Raw genomic sequence first — 14,384 nt, forward strand, 5'->3', positions numbered from 1 at the left:
TTTTTGGTGGAGGATGTGGAATGGAAGGCAGATAGCTGGATTCGCCTGTAGCCTTTGGGAAAATCTCTGAGGGTGGCACTCACATATGGGTGGGAATGCCTGGAGTCAAGAAAATTAAGAGGGTCCAGATTCTCTAGAGCAGTGGCTCCCAAACCTGTCCTTTGGGACCCCCAGCCAGTCAGGTTTTCAAGATATCCCTAATGAATATGCATGAGAGAGATTTGCATATAATGGAAGTAACAGGTATGCAAATCTCTCTCATGCATATTCATTAGGGATATCTTGAAAACCTGACTGGCTGGGGGTCCCCCAGGACAGGTTTGGGAACCACTGCTCTAGAGGGTCTGGGTCTGCTATCAGGCAGGGTGTTAGGGCAACGGTCCACCACAGAATTCATGAGGTCATCTAGGCTCTTGCCAAAGAATAACTGCCCCTTAAAGGGAAGTCTAGCCAAAGTAGCCTTGGCAGTGGAATCACCAACCCATTGTCTGATCCAAATCATTCTGTGAGCAGAAATGGAGTACACTGATACTTTAGCCAGAACTCACATAAGATCATAGAAAGTGTCAACCACATAATCATCCCCAGCCAAAAGAAGTTGCAGAGGAGGATCAACAGCATCATTCTCCAGGGTGAACAGCTGAGACAAGACAGCTTTAATGCCCAAAGCAGTTGCATCAAAAAGCCTCTGGAGGATTATGTTCACATGGCGGACTTGCATATTTTTAAGCACCACACCACTTTCACAAGGAAGAGAGATGCATTTAGTCACTTGCGCAACCAAAGAATCCACCTGAGGCTGACCCAGAAGCTGCTGACACTCTTGTGCCAGAGGGTAAAAATGAGACATGGCCCTCGCTATCTTAAGAGCACCTTCCGGAGAGTCATATTGCTCTGAGATTAAAATGATCAAATTAGGGTGCCAGGGAAAGGTGGAAGACTACAAACATACACCACAAAGCCAAGAGGAAGAAGTGTATGGAGTCAGCTGAGTGACCAAATTCAACTCCTGCAAAGACTCAGAAATAAGATCCAGCAAAGACGCAGACTTAAACACAAAACCATGGGATCATTCCCAGTTTCTAAAGCTGAGAGCTCCGAAAAGCCAGAATACAGTCCTTGGTCCCCTGTCTGAGGAAGTGTTGCGCAAAAGAATAAGAGATCAGCGAGCTGGTCATCATCATAAGGATCACCCATATCAGGATCAGGCAGCATTAGAACAGCGGCGGACATGCCCATAGAAGCAACACCGTATCTGAGGTGGAGCGGGACTGCGCAGGGGAAGCATGCCTGCTGTGAAACTCATTCCACAAATATTTCATAAAGTCTGAGAAGGCATCTGGCTCCTGGGGTGCAGAGTCACCCTTGGATGACTTAACCTTGTGCATGGAACTATCAGTCGTACGGAGCCCTGGAAACAAAGAAGGCAGCACCTCCAGGCTAGCTGAGTGTTTAGTCACCTGTTTAATCAGGGGAAAGGGCAAACTTTGTGCTGCCGCCACTCCCAGCTACGCAGCACGTGGTGCAAGAACGCTCCTGAGGCATTAAATGTGTGCAATCTTGGCAAGAATTCACACCAGGAGAGCCCAAGGATTCCATCCCAACAAGTTTTGAGGCAAAAATTGCAGTTTTGGAGAAGCAGGAAGCCTTTGAAAAAAAGATTGCTAAAAATCCAAGATAGCCATGACAAGAAATTCGCACCAAAATTGTGAACTTTAAAAATGTCAATTTTATAATTTTTCAGGAGGGGGAACACAGAGGGATATGCAGAAACTTTCAAAACTTAAAAATTCAGACCCCCGCCTCCCCCCCGAATCACCTCACTGTGATCTGTGCTGGAAATGTGCTGCAGCCTGCCTCAGCTCTCTTACAATAGCTGGAATCAGGGAATCACTGCCTCATACTGGGAATGCTTTCTTGACGTTGATCTTCAGGCTGCCAGTCAGACTCTGTGCCTGACTGCACTTCTGCCCCTGCGGACCGACCGCTGCACTGAGGAATGGGCAGAGGTGAGAAATGCAGCAGGCACCCTATGAGACACCGCTGAGTCTCCAAGGTATGCCTAAGCCTGCGCTCAAACCTTCGTTCGGCAGTAAGAGAAAAGAGTAGGGACAGCCCCAAACTCCTCAAATGCAGATGCAGGCTGGCTGACAGGTACCACCAGGGATTGGTCTGTGAGCTACAGACCGAAGTCTGTGTGTTTTCTACGCAGGAAGAGCTAAAGAAATCCTGAAAAAGGGACAAAAACCACCAAATAAAACAATAAAAAAAGGAGAGAGCAGAACCAGCACACTCCTGCTGGCACGCTTGCAGAAGGGAAAAACAGAAGTGGAGCCAAAGAGTACAGTAAAGTAAAGCAGAGTAAAAAATCAGGAGTGGATTTCTTCTGCATATGGTACGCAGCCATTGGAACACAACCACTTGTCTAGAATGTCTCACCTATTGCACTGGAAATTTTTATTAATTTGCTGTAAACCACTGAGACCATTTTTGAAAATAAAATGGTCAACAAAAATAAATGTCAAGCCCAACTTTTAGCAAATAGCAAGTGTAGGTTTCAAAGACTTCTGCATATTGTGAACAATTTTTCTGTATCACCCAGACCCCCTTCTCCCAGGCAGAGCAGCCACTGTAGTAGACTCTCATTCTTTTTCTCCAGCCTCTAAGACAGAGCAGTTTGATAACAATCACAAGAAAAGCAAAAGGTGTAGTTCTGATTTTCTTTTAAAGGTGTACGGAAATGGAGAAATACATCACACAAATAAAACAAAATGCTAAAAAATACAAAACAAAATTAGAAAACAGAAAAATATATTTACAAGTCATACATTACTATGAAGTGGACAGCAGGAGAACTGGCATTGTCAGACATGCATTAGTCCATGAAACTACACAAAATTCCTTTTTATAACAGAGGCCTGCCTTCCAAACACTTTTTACAGGTTGCATTAGACCATGAGTTGGTTATAAAAGGGATCCCTGTCCTAAATAACTGTGAGAGAAGGCTGAAAAAAAACAAAGGGCTTTTCAACTCGTTTTCTTGCCTAGTTTGCTACATTGATAATAAACCAAATAGAGTCACTAAAGTTCAGGAATACATCAGTACAAAGACTACACTGGTGGATAAAGAGCAGTTTGCTGGATTATTCATATACAGGAAAAGCCATGAAAACTGCTAGACATGCGAAAACTTACACAGCAAGCCCCGCCTGCTACACAGCATGATCTTGGCAGGTGTGTGTGTGTGTGAAAGAGAAAAGGAGGGAGGAAGGGAAAGACATACTCAGTCTCACAACAATCTCGCTTCTTGTTCACTGCAACACAATATCTGGCTGAAGATGGAATTCATTACAACAAATTCTTATAAGTATACTGCAAGAATTCACTCAATGTCTGTGGATTTAAGAGTCACTTCACGCCACAGGAAATATTTTACTAGATCAAATTTTAAAAAAAGGCAGCTGGAGCTGGTCAAAGCATCCATGCCCTGCTCTCCCAGACTGTATTCTGGTCCCAAAGTCAATGAGGCATCTTCAAAAGGTTCTGCTTTCTTCTATCTGTCCTTTTTAGTGTTCACAAAATGCTGAGATTTTTTTGTGTTTTATATTGCAAAGGTGCCCCAAACTCCGGATGAAACACATGATGCTCAGTCTATCAACAGCCCAAAGGGTGAGAAAGTGAGTGAAAAATAGAACTGTACAAAGTCTCTCAATTTCCACAGAGATAGGGGATAAAGAAGCAGATATCCATCCCAGAACCTTTGAGCAACAGTTCCATCAGCTGGTACCACTGCAAGTACCATGTCTGGGCTTGAAGAAATTAAAACTGCCAGAAGAGAAAAGGACCGAAGTCACATTCAGCCCTGTATGTCTGTGCACACATGTGCTTCTGTCATTTCCTCCTTCCAATCATACCTCAAGGAAACGGGAACTGCTGGACTTGGAGTGGAATGGTTCAGACCACATACGGCGTAAGTCACCCTGAAAACAAAAGGAGTGCAGTTAAGGGCGTTTACTACATATTATAGGCTTTAGCCTTTTGTAAGAATGCTCATGTTTTATTGAAGTAATGTATATTCTTAACAAGTAAACTTTTGAGAAAACAAAATTGGTTGCCTGTAATTGGTGATCTGCCATCTTTGGATAACATTTACCATATATTTCTAAAATTTCTAAACCGCCTATACCTAAGCGGTTAACATTTAAAACATTCATAATAATTCAAAAACAGTATATTCACAAAATGCAGGTGATGCCAGCCTGATAGAACTGATATGGACATGTTTTACAGGAAAAGTTTTACAGACTTCTGCAGTCATATATAGTAGTTTACTATACCCCTGTGCAAGGCAGCATGCCTAATTTTTTATTAAGCTAATTGGAAGATAGAGGGATTGTGTAACAGGTCAACTACTGTCTTCAGAGAAAGCTTGTTACGGGTAAGCAACTTCGATTTCTCTGAAAACACACAATTCACTATATAGTTAGACACAAAGGCCACAAATTAGAACAGGAAAAAGTATCAAAACTGCCATAGGGCTTCGTAATGCTTTTGATAGGTTTGAATCCTCTTTTTTTTAATTGAAGGAAGATAACCATAAAGAAAAAAGAGTAGGTCCTAGCCATGAAAAAGCCTATTATATCAAAGTTAGTAACAGACAATACTGTGATGGCAATGTATGCCTACGCTGAAGTTTTAGCTATCTCTAATAGAAGGTGATCGGAGAGAAGCAGCTAAAGCAAGCAGTCAAAGCCTTGATACTACGGGCTTCAACATATCATATAGATAGACCCATTTGGGCATTAAGTAAATGATATACAAGCTGCTATTCAGTTTGAGACAGCAATACCAAGCCTGCTGGAGTAAAAAGAAAAGGCTCAGAAAGCTTCCTAAAGTATTTAAAAGCATTCTTCCCATGTTGAATTCAGGTCTTATGTTTAGGAGATGTATTGATTTCCTGTACATTAAGCCAGAGTAGGAATTAAAACAGTAAGCTTCAATGCTTTTCACTTGAGGAGAAGGATATGACAGTATTATCCTCTTTCATCTAGAGTGCTAACTTAAGCAGATAAAAGGCAGTGGTTCTCCTGACATCTAAAATGAAGAGGGTTAATTCTTTCTGATATAGAGCCTTAGGAAAAATGTTGAGGATAAGGCAAAAACCTGATACTATCTGAGTCAGAAACTTCAGATGTATAAAGGGTGGATAAGTTATTAGGGCCTGGAGCTCTCAGACCTTTTGGGCTGATGTACTACCAGTGAAAGAGATACTTCAGCCATAAGAGTTTTGAAACTTAAGAGACTTTCCGGAGCTCTATTAATGACCACTGTAAAGAAAGGCAAAATAAAAATACCCCTAAACATATTACTGGGCACATGAACTGCAGAAACTGAAATGTCCTCTTACTGCAAAAGAATAGAAGGAATATGTAAATTCTGATGCCTGGTTCTCCCTCTCAATACCATCAACACCACATGCTGCCTATGACCTATCAAGTCCACTCATAATCACAAAATATATTGTCTATCAAGGCATTTTTATGCTAACTAGAAAATCATGTGCTTCTTTTTTGGGATGAATAGATGATCAAAGGGAACTCTCACACAAAGGCAGACAAATCTATGTGCAACATCATTTTCTCAAAACAAGAGTGTATGTTTTTGAAGATTTTGATAGCCCTCATTGATATCCTAGAGCAGTTACATCACCCCCGACAAATCCTAATTCAACCCAATTGCAAAGCACCTATATCTGTTTGTCAATTTCTCTTTAGTCCTCTACTATCTGCCTTTGTAATTCCCTACCTGAGAAGCATGTATTGATTCACCATTTATCTTGTTTGTCTGTCATAATTAGATTGCAAGCTCTTTCAAGAAGGGACCATCTCTTGTGTGCTAATTGCTGCGTCCCTATGGTAGTGTTATAGAAATGATTAGTAGTAGCAGCAGCAGCAGCAGATACTACAGTGGGACACATCAAGATCCTTGCTCAGGTACTTAAAGCAGGTACTGTGATGATTATGGACATCATCTCCCTGCAGTCTGAACATTTCTTGATGTTTCCAGCTGCCCTCTCTGTTGTAGTCTTCAGAAATTTTCTCAAACTACAGATTTCTTCCTACAATTTGATACACCATTCCCAACCACAAGGTTCTGAAGTGGTTTGCAATGCAAGTACAACACTGATAAGTACAGTAACATAAGGAAAAATATAAAAGCAAGAACAAAATCCTCAAGTCTAAGTTATCTGAATTCTAAATAGGACAGTTCTAATTTTGCTGTCCTTGTACAATCATTCTTTCCAGGCTGGACTATTGTAATTACATCTATCTAAGTCTAACCAAGAAAAGTCTTCAAAGACTTCAGCAGATCCAAAATACTTTGGCTAGATTGATCTTCGCAAAAACCAAATTTGATAATATGTAATTTGATCATGTTTTCCCACTTCTGTCAAAACTTCACTGGCTTCCAGTAATTTCTAGGGCTCACTTTAAATGTGCCTGCCTAACATTCAAGATCCTGCATGGCATTCTTCCTCCTCTACTTCCACTATCTTGGAATTCTGTGAGACCTGATACTACCAGATCCATCCAAAAACTAATTCTTATTATGTTTTTCCTTCCTTATATTAAAGTTCCTGTAAACCGTGCCGAGCTCTATCTTTATAGAGAGGATACAGTATATAAACTTAAGGTTTAGTTTAGTTTAGATTCAATGCAAAATGTCCTACTGTGATGATGCAAAACATTTAAATACTATTCCTAGTCTTATTTCTGAATGATCCAGAGCTAATAAGAACACTGTTGGGAGGATTGCAGTAACCATGGGGGTGGTATAGGGACACAACAAAGATGCTATATAATATGGTGAAGCAACTCTGAATTGGCTATAAAATTCAGAATGCCGATGTAATTCTTTAAGCAGAGGAGAAACATGGTTGCATCTCCCACCTCCCTGCTGCTCTGCAATTATTCAAAGCACAGCTGCAAAATTAGTAAATCATTTGAACTTATTTTTCAGTAATCCTCAATAAAAGCATGCGACAGTAATCTAAATGTTTGAACCATCAAATGCATAGATAGAACCATACCATACCATATTGTTTCTTATACCCCGCAACTGTTTGCTAGGAATCATTGTGGCTTACATAAGATTAATAAGGTTTTATAACAGTAACATCAAGGATCAGACAATATAGAGTTCAAGTCCTGGATTACAATGAGAATAGATATGTTTTTAGTGATTTCCTGAATAGAAGGTAGGAAGGGATCTACAGCCAACAGGCCAGAAGGCAATTCCAGATCTTGCGGCTCTGGAACGCAAAGGAGGACTCTAAGTGATTTTCTCCAGATTTGACGTGGAGAGAGCAGAGGCAGTTTGTAATGCCGAGTCATTCTTGAGTTGCAGAAGGAAAGCGTGATCTGAATGGCTGATATTAGTTCGGTCAAGTTTTCCCCATATATAGCCTTGTGGATCATACATGCAACTTTAAACTGGATTCTGCTCTTAATTGGCAACTAGTGCAGCTCTGCCAGTAGTGGACTGGCCCTCTCAAACTAGGTCTTGCGAAGGATCAGTCTAGCCACTGTGATCTGGAATAACTGCAATCTCTTAAGACTTTTCATCAGGATGTTGAGTGTTACAATAGTCCAGGGAGTAAGACTGCCTGAGCTACTATCCTGTCCTATTAACCCTCTTTCTTCCTCCCCTCTTAAAGTCAATCAATTTGTACCTTTGCTTAATCTTTGTAAACCGCATAGAACTTCACGGTATTGCGATATATAAGCTGTTATTATTATTAAAGTTGATTGGACTCAGGGATGATTGTATCGCCCTCAGTTGCCTCAGTCTGAAGAAACATTTTTGGGCCAGTAAGGCAATCTGCTCTCTCATTGTAAGATCGGAGTCAAGTGTTACGCCTAGCACCTTCAATGTTCTATTGTTAGTTTCTCGTCTGAAGTGTTAGTTCTGAGTGCAGTAGTGAGTTGTAGCCGCTGAACCAAAGCACCTTTGTCTTCTGTTTGTTTAGTCTGAGGAAGTTTTGTTGCAACCATCCACTTAGATCTTCAACCAATTTCGACATGTGCTGCAATGAGTCAGCGAAGGAATCTTTGGCTATGCAGAGGAGAAAAACTCATCTGAACAGGAAAAAGTGTGTACTTGTGGGAAGGAGAACACTGCTTACTCAAGGCGCTCATGTATACATTAAATAAGGACGGTGGGGAGCCTTGTGGAACCCCGCAGAAAGCTTTCCATGTTTGGGACTTCCTATGATCCTTCCTTACTTTATATGTTCTCTTACTCAAGAATTCTATGAACCATTCCAATACTATCCCATATACACCCTAGCTCTTTCACTTTTTTTTCTGTAAATATGGCCTTAATTACGGAATCTAGAGCAATGCTATAAGGCTTACTTTCACAAACTGTGAAACCTGGTCTTCTGTAGATAAATAATCATCCAACTTTGGTCCCAAAGATGTCACTATTTCATTAGGAATAAATTTCATGTGTGCAATTTCCAGACATGCAAACAATGGTTCTTGCCCTCAGCTGATACAACAATTCTGTTTTTCTCTCCAAATTTAAATTTAAATTTATACAGTACCAACCAGATACGAGCTCTAAGCAGCAGTTAAACTTTTTTGAATGGCTAGTGTTTGACCTTTATTACTGGTAAAACTATTTGGTTGTTATTTGCAAAAAGATGACATTCTACTCCAAAAGATTAATCATAACGGGCAATAGGCAAATATAGATGTTGAATTTGAAAACAATACAATACTGGGCATTCTCCACTGAAGAGGCTTCACTGCACAGAATTCCCCTTACCATTAACACTCTGATAGCAACCTTCCAAAAGGAAATAAATACAAGCTGAAAAATAATTCCTAATTTTATACTGGACTGTTGTTTTAAGATGTGTGAGAAATTATAGCACAAAATCCTTTATCTGCTCACATATGATAATCAACAAATAAAGGGTTCAGAATGGTCTCCTTATATGATTTGTATAGAAACTGAACATCTTTGTATACTGTTATATGACCAAACAGAAGAGGTGGGGGTGTCAAGATCAAAGAAACTGTCAGAAGTCATAGACAAAAAAGACCACATGACAAAATGACAAAAAAAATTAAAACTGCCTTAAAAGCTCTCTAGTAAATTAAACACAAAGGCATGATGGACTTGAGAAATAGGAAGAAATATAGCTTTGGAATTAACTCAGTAAAACCCGTGGAGGGGCATAATCGAAAGGGACGTCTAAGTCCGTTTATGTCCATCTCGCAAGTCGTCCAAAGTAAAAAACAGCTTAAGACACATTTTCGAAAGATACGTCCAACTTTTTTTTCGTTTTGAAAATCGTCTAATTATATGTCCTGCCGATCTGATCATCCAAGCCACTAAATTGTCTATCTTTATACCACATTTTCATCCAACTTTCCGTCCAAGTCCAAAACGCCTAGAACAAGTCCTGTTGGATGTGGGAGGGGTCTGCAAAGTGATGGACTGCACACCCAGACATGCCACCTAAATAGTGGGGTACCTTACAGGGCACTGCTGTGAACTTCACAAAAAGGGTGCCATGTCTTCTCCTCACTACAGCTCCTTTCCTTATAGGTTATGATAAGCCCCCCAAACCACCTCCAGAATCCCCTAGACCCACTTATCTACCACCCCAATAGCCCTTATGGTTGCAGGAGCTACTTATATGCCAGTACAAAAGGGTTTTGGGGGTGTATAGGGGAGTGCACATGTTTAAGTATCAATGCAGTGATTACAGGAGCTTATGGGTATGGGTCCTCCTCTCCATGAGTCCCTAACCCACCCCCAAGACGACTTAAGCTGCCTCTGGGCTGGACGACTATGCTTTCCTATGCCAGGCGGCCAGGTGATGATGGTCTGGAGGCTGAATTTTAAAGTTATGATTAAAATTATTATGGGGATGGGGAGGGGTTGGTGATCACTGGGGTAGTGTGTGGGGATCTGTATTATGTGTTTGCAATGCTTATCTGGTGATTTTAGGTGGGTTTTTGTGACTTAGACCATGTTTTATATGGTCTAAGTCACAACGTCCAAGTTCCGTCGATCGTGGGCTGTATAACTTTCGGTTATACATGCTGTATGACTTAAGTCTAAGCCGGCCCACGTCCCGCCCAACTTCTGCCCTCGACACGCCTCCTGAAATGCCCCGTTTAGCTTTGGTCGTTCAGTGGCACTATGAAGGCCTAGGTCGTTTAGAAATACGTCCAAAACCCAGTTTTATTATCGGCACTTGGACGTTTTTGAGAAATGTTCGTCCAAGTGCTGACTTAGGCCGGTTTTTGGATGTTTTTCTCTTTCGATTATGAGCCCCATAACTGATGAAGGAGTCACATGGAAAATGATGTGGCAAGGAAAACATTCACTATGGAAAATGATGTGGCAAGGTATGCTATACAGTGAGTGAAAGGAATGCAGAACTACCTTGCATACCTGGAGAAGACTCAAAAAATCTCCCAGAAAACATGTCCATATCTGTGCCATCAGGATGTCATCCTCATGTGTGACAAAGGATTTTCCTGTCTGGGGAAGACTTACAATCTGAAGCAATGGAGGGTTAAGTGACTTGCCTAAGATCACAAGGAGTGACAGTAGGATTTGAAACAGGTTTCCCTGGTTCTCAGTTTGCTACTCCGACCATTAGGATACACCTCCACTCCAAGCAACTAATACTATGTAAATGGTTTAATCAACGCAAGCAGATAATGGACAGGCTACTGTATACAGAGCTGTGAATTCAATATTTGAGATGCCTCTCACCTTTAAGTAAGCCATGGTGAGGAGAGGCAGTAAAGTGAATGGTACCAAGTAGAGCAGGGCAGGTTGTGCAGCCCGGTGAATACGAGACGCTACTGTTGCAGTTAGCAAACCTGCCAGGAAAAGTAAAACCAAAAAGCACAAGGACTGAGATGTTTCCTTCTTGCCTTAAGTCACTAATAATCACAATTTTCTTCCATCCCCCATCTCCTAATTGCTCTGACCTTCCCCATTTTGGCTCTCCATAACAAATTTCAAGTTAATGAATACCCATCTGTCTTCCTTCCCTGGTTTCCCATGTGTTATTACATACCTGCTCTACAACTTGCCATACTTACCCACAAAGTATCCAATTAGAGTGCAGTGAAAGTAGGAGACCTTCTGCATCCGCCCAGAAATGTTCCCAGGCCCTGATGTGTTGCATGTGTCGCTGCTGGCTTGTTTTTTGTAGTTATCGTAACGCAGGACAAAGCAGAGGAGGAGGCCTGGCATCACAATATCACCAATCCCCAGCATGGAGAAGTGGCTACCTGTGGAACTAAATTGAAACAAAGTTAACTACTTCCTTTCATTCTAATTAGGTCAGCCAATTTCAAAATTAGGATATTTTGGAATGTTGTTGAAGCAATAAATTAGTTCTTAGATAGCTAGAAATTTAACACTATATATTGAAAAGGCTTTTTCACTTCAAGGAATGGAACTTTTTGCAAGGCAAACTTTCCAAGTTTAATTCTGATGTTGCTTTTAAGAGATGGATTGAGTTATTCTATAGTGGTCTCTAACGTGCAGACCCCGACATCCTCCATTGAGGCCCTAAACAGTTGGCTGAAATGCATGAATTTCAATCTTGCCCACTTGATATACTATAGTAACTGTAAACAATCTCTTATATGTGTTCTCAGGTGTCTCATTTATGGAATTTGATATTGTTGGCAATCCAAAAAGCACAGTTACTTACCGTAACAGGTGTTATCCAGGGACAGCAGGCATATATTCTCACATGTGGGTGACGTCATCTACGGAGCCCCGATGCAGAAGCATTTTCAAGCAAACTTGATTGAAGATTTAAGTTTGCTCTGCTGCTCCACGCATGCGTGCCTTCCTGCTCCACTAGGGGGTGCATCCCCTCGTGGTCTCCAGTTCACTTAACTAGCAAAGAAGCCAACCTCGGGGAGGTGGGCGGGTTGTGAGAATATATGCCTGCTGTCCCTGGATAACACCTGTTACGGTAAGTAACTGTGCTTTATCCCAGGACAAGCAGGCATGATATTCTCACATGTGGGTGACCTCCAAGCTTACTGAAGAGGGATGGAGGGAAGTTGGCAATTTAAGCAAATAGATTTGGCAATACCGATTGGCCGAACCGGCCATCGCTTCTGGACAGGGAGTCCAGACAGTAGTGGGAGGTGAAGGTATGAACCGAAGACCACATGGCAGCCTTGCAGATTTCCTCAATAGGTGTGGACCTGAGGAACGCTACGGAGGCTGCCATCGCTCGGACTTTGTGTCCCGTTACTCGACCATGCAGCGCGAGACCAGCCTGAGCGTAGCAAAAGGAGATGCAATCGGCCAACCAGTTGGACAAGGTGCGTTTGGAAACTGGGTGGCCTAACCGGTTTGGGTCGAAGGACAGAAACAGTTGTGGGACTTTCCGGTGTGGCTGAGTGCGTTGGAGGTAAAAGGCCAACGCTCTTTTGCAGTCAAGAGTGTGGAGCGCCACTTCTCCGGGGTGAGAGTGGGGCTTGGGAAAAAACACGGGTAAGACGATGGACTGATTGAGATGGAAATCAGACACTACTTTAGGTAGGAACTTTGGATGGGTGCGGAGTACCACCTTGTCGTGATGGAATACCGTGAAGGGTGGGTCCGCTACCAGAGCTTGTAGCTCACTAACCCGCCATGCGGACGTGAGCGCGAGTAAGAAAATTACCTTCCAAGTGAGGAATTTTGGATGGCATTTGTCTAGTGGCTCAAATGGAGGTTTCATTAGCTGAGCCAGAACCACGTTAAGGTCCCAAACCACCGGGGGAGGTTTGAGAGGGGGGTGGACGTTCAGCAGACCCTTCATGAAGCGAGTGACTAAGGGATGGAGCGAGAGGGCTTTCCCTTCCAGGGGCTGATGAAAGGCCGCAATCGCACTGAGGTGTACTCGAATGGAGTTGGTCTTTAGGCCGGAATGAGATAGATGAAGTAGATAGTCAAGGACCAGGGGGACGGGGACCGACACCGGGTCCTGGCTGTGGGAGGAGCACCAGGTTGAGAATCTGGTCCACTTTTGGGAGTAGCAGGTTCTCGTCGAGGTTTTTCTAGAGGCCTCCAATATCTCCTTGACTGATTGAGACACGGGGAGAGCAGTCAGGGGGAGAGAAACCAAGCATTCAGATGAAGAGATTGAAGATTGGGATGTAACAGTGAACCCTGACCCTGTGACAGTAGAGAGGGAAACAGAGGCAGAGGCAGTGGATCTCTGACACTGAGTTGAAGTAGAAGGGGAAACCACGGCTGGCGTGGCCAGCGAGGGGCAATCAGGATCAGGGTGGCTTGTACTGTTTTCAGGTGGACAAGCGTCCGCAATATCAGAGGAAACGGCGGGAACGCGTACAGGAACCTTCCCTCCCAGTCGAGGAGGAAGGCGTCGGCCTCGAGCCGGTCCGGAGAGTATATCCGGGAGCAGAAGAGAGGCAGCTTGTGGTTGTGAGGGGACGCGAACAGGTCTATTTGAGGTGTCCCCACCGTTCGAACACCCCTCGTAGGGTCTGAGAGTGTAGTGACCACTCGTGTGGCTGGAGGAGGCGGCTGAGTCTGTCCGCCAGGCAGTTTTGTTCTCCTTGTATGTACACCGCTCGGAGGAAGGTGTTGTTGGAGATTGCCCATTTCCAGAGGCGCAGGGCTTCCCGACAAAGGGACCAAGACCCTGTCCCCCCTTGTTTGTTTACGTAGTACATCGCTACCTGGTTGTCGGTTCGGATGAGAACCACTCGGTCGTGGAGCAGATGTTGGAAGGCTACAGCTGCGAGATAGATGGCCCGAAGTTCCAGCACGTTGATGTGGTAGCGACGGTCTTGTGCTGACCACATTCCTTGGGTGCGTAGGCCGTCCAGATGGGCTCCCCAAGCGTACTCCGACGAGTCCGTGGTGAGTACCTTGCTGTGGGGTGGGGTGAGGAAGAGCAAACCTTTGGAAAGATTTGAAGAGTCGGCCCACCAGCGGAGCGATCGTTGCAATGAAGGAGTCACTGTCACGGGGCGGTCGATCGGGTCCCGGTCTTGACGCCATTGAGACGCCAGGGTCCATTGAGGGATTCTCAGATGGAGGCGGGCGAAGGGTGTGACATGGACGGTGGAGGCCATGTGGCCCAGGAGGGTCATCATCTGTCGAGCTGATACCGAGGTCAGCAGGGAGATCCTTTGGCTCAGACTTACTATCGCCTCCAGGCGCGGAGGGGGGAGGAAGGAACGGAGGCGAACCATGTCCAGCGTGGCCCCGATGAACTGTAGGGACTGCGAGGGGCGTAGTTGAGATTTTGGGAAGTTTATTTCGAACCCCAGACTTTGTAGGTAGGTAATAGTCTGTTGGGTCGCTGA

At 43.5% G+C, this 14,384-nt stretch overlaps 1 protein-coding gene across 3 annotated transcripts in view; it reads right to left on the reverse strand.

The window, feature by feature from the left end:
* Positions 1 to 2,706: 2,706 nt before the first annotated feature.
* SPPL3 (signal peptide peptidase like 3) overlaps positions 2,707 to 14,384 on the reverse strand; it is a 125,917-nt gene continuing 114,239 nt past the window's right edge. For all 3 annotated transcript variants that reach the window (XM_033955250.1, XM_033955252.1, XM_033955249.1), the window contains exons 9-11: positions 11,139 to 11,338; positions 10,804 to 10,913; positions 2,707 to 3,980 (exon numbers count right to left, since the gene is read on the reverse strand). In XM_033955250.1, coding sequence (XP_033811141.1) covers positions 3,909 to 3,980; positions 10,804 to 10,913; positions 11,139 to 11,338 — 382 coding nt within the window. In that variant the 3' untranslated portion in view covers positions 2,707 to 3,908. The remainder of the gene's footprint in view (positions 3,981 to 10,803; positions 10,914 to 11,138; positions 11,339 to 14,384) is intronic.

Source organism: Geotrypetes seraphini, chromosome 8 (assembly GCF_902459505.1).
Source record: "Geotrypetes seraphini chromosome 8, aGeoSer1.1, whole genome shotgun sequence".
Taxonomy (NCBI): Eukaryota; Metazoa; Chordata; class Amphibia; order Gymnophiona; family Dermophiidae; genus Geotrypetes; species Geotrypetes seraphini.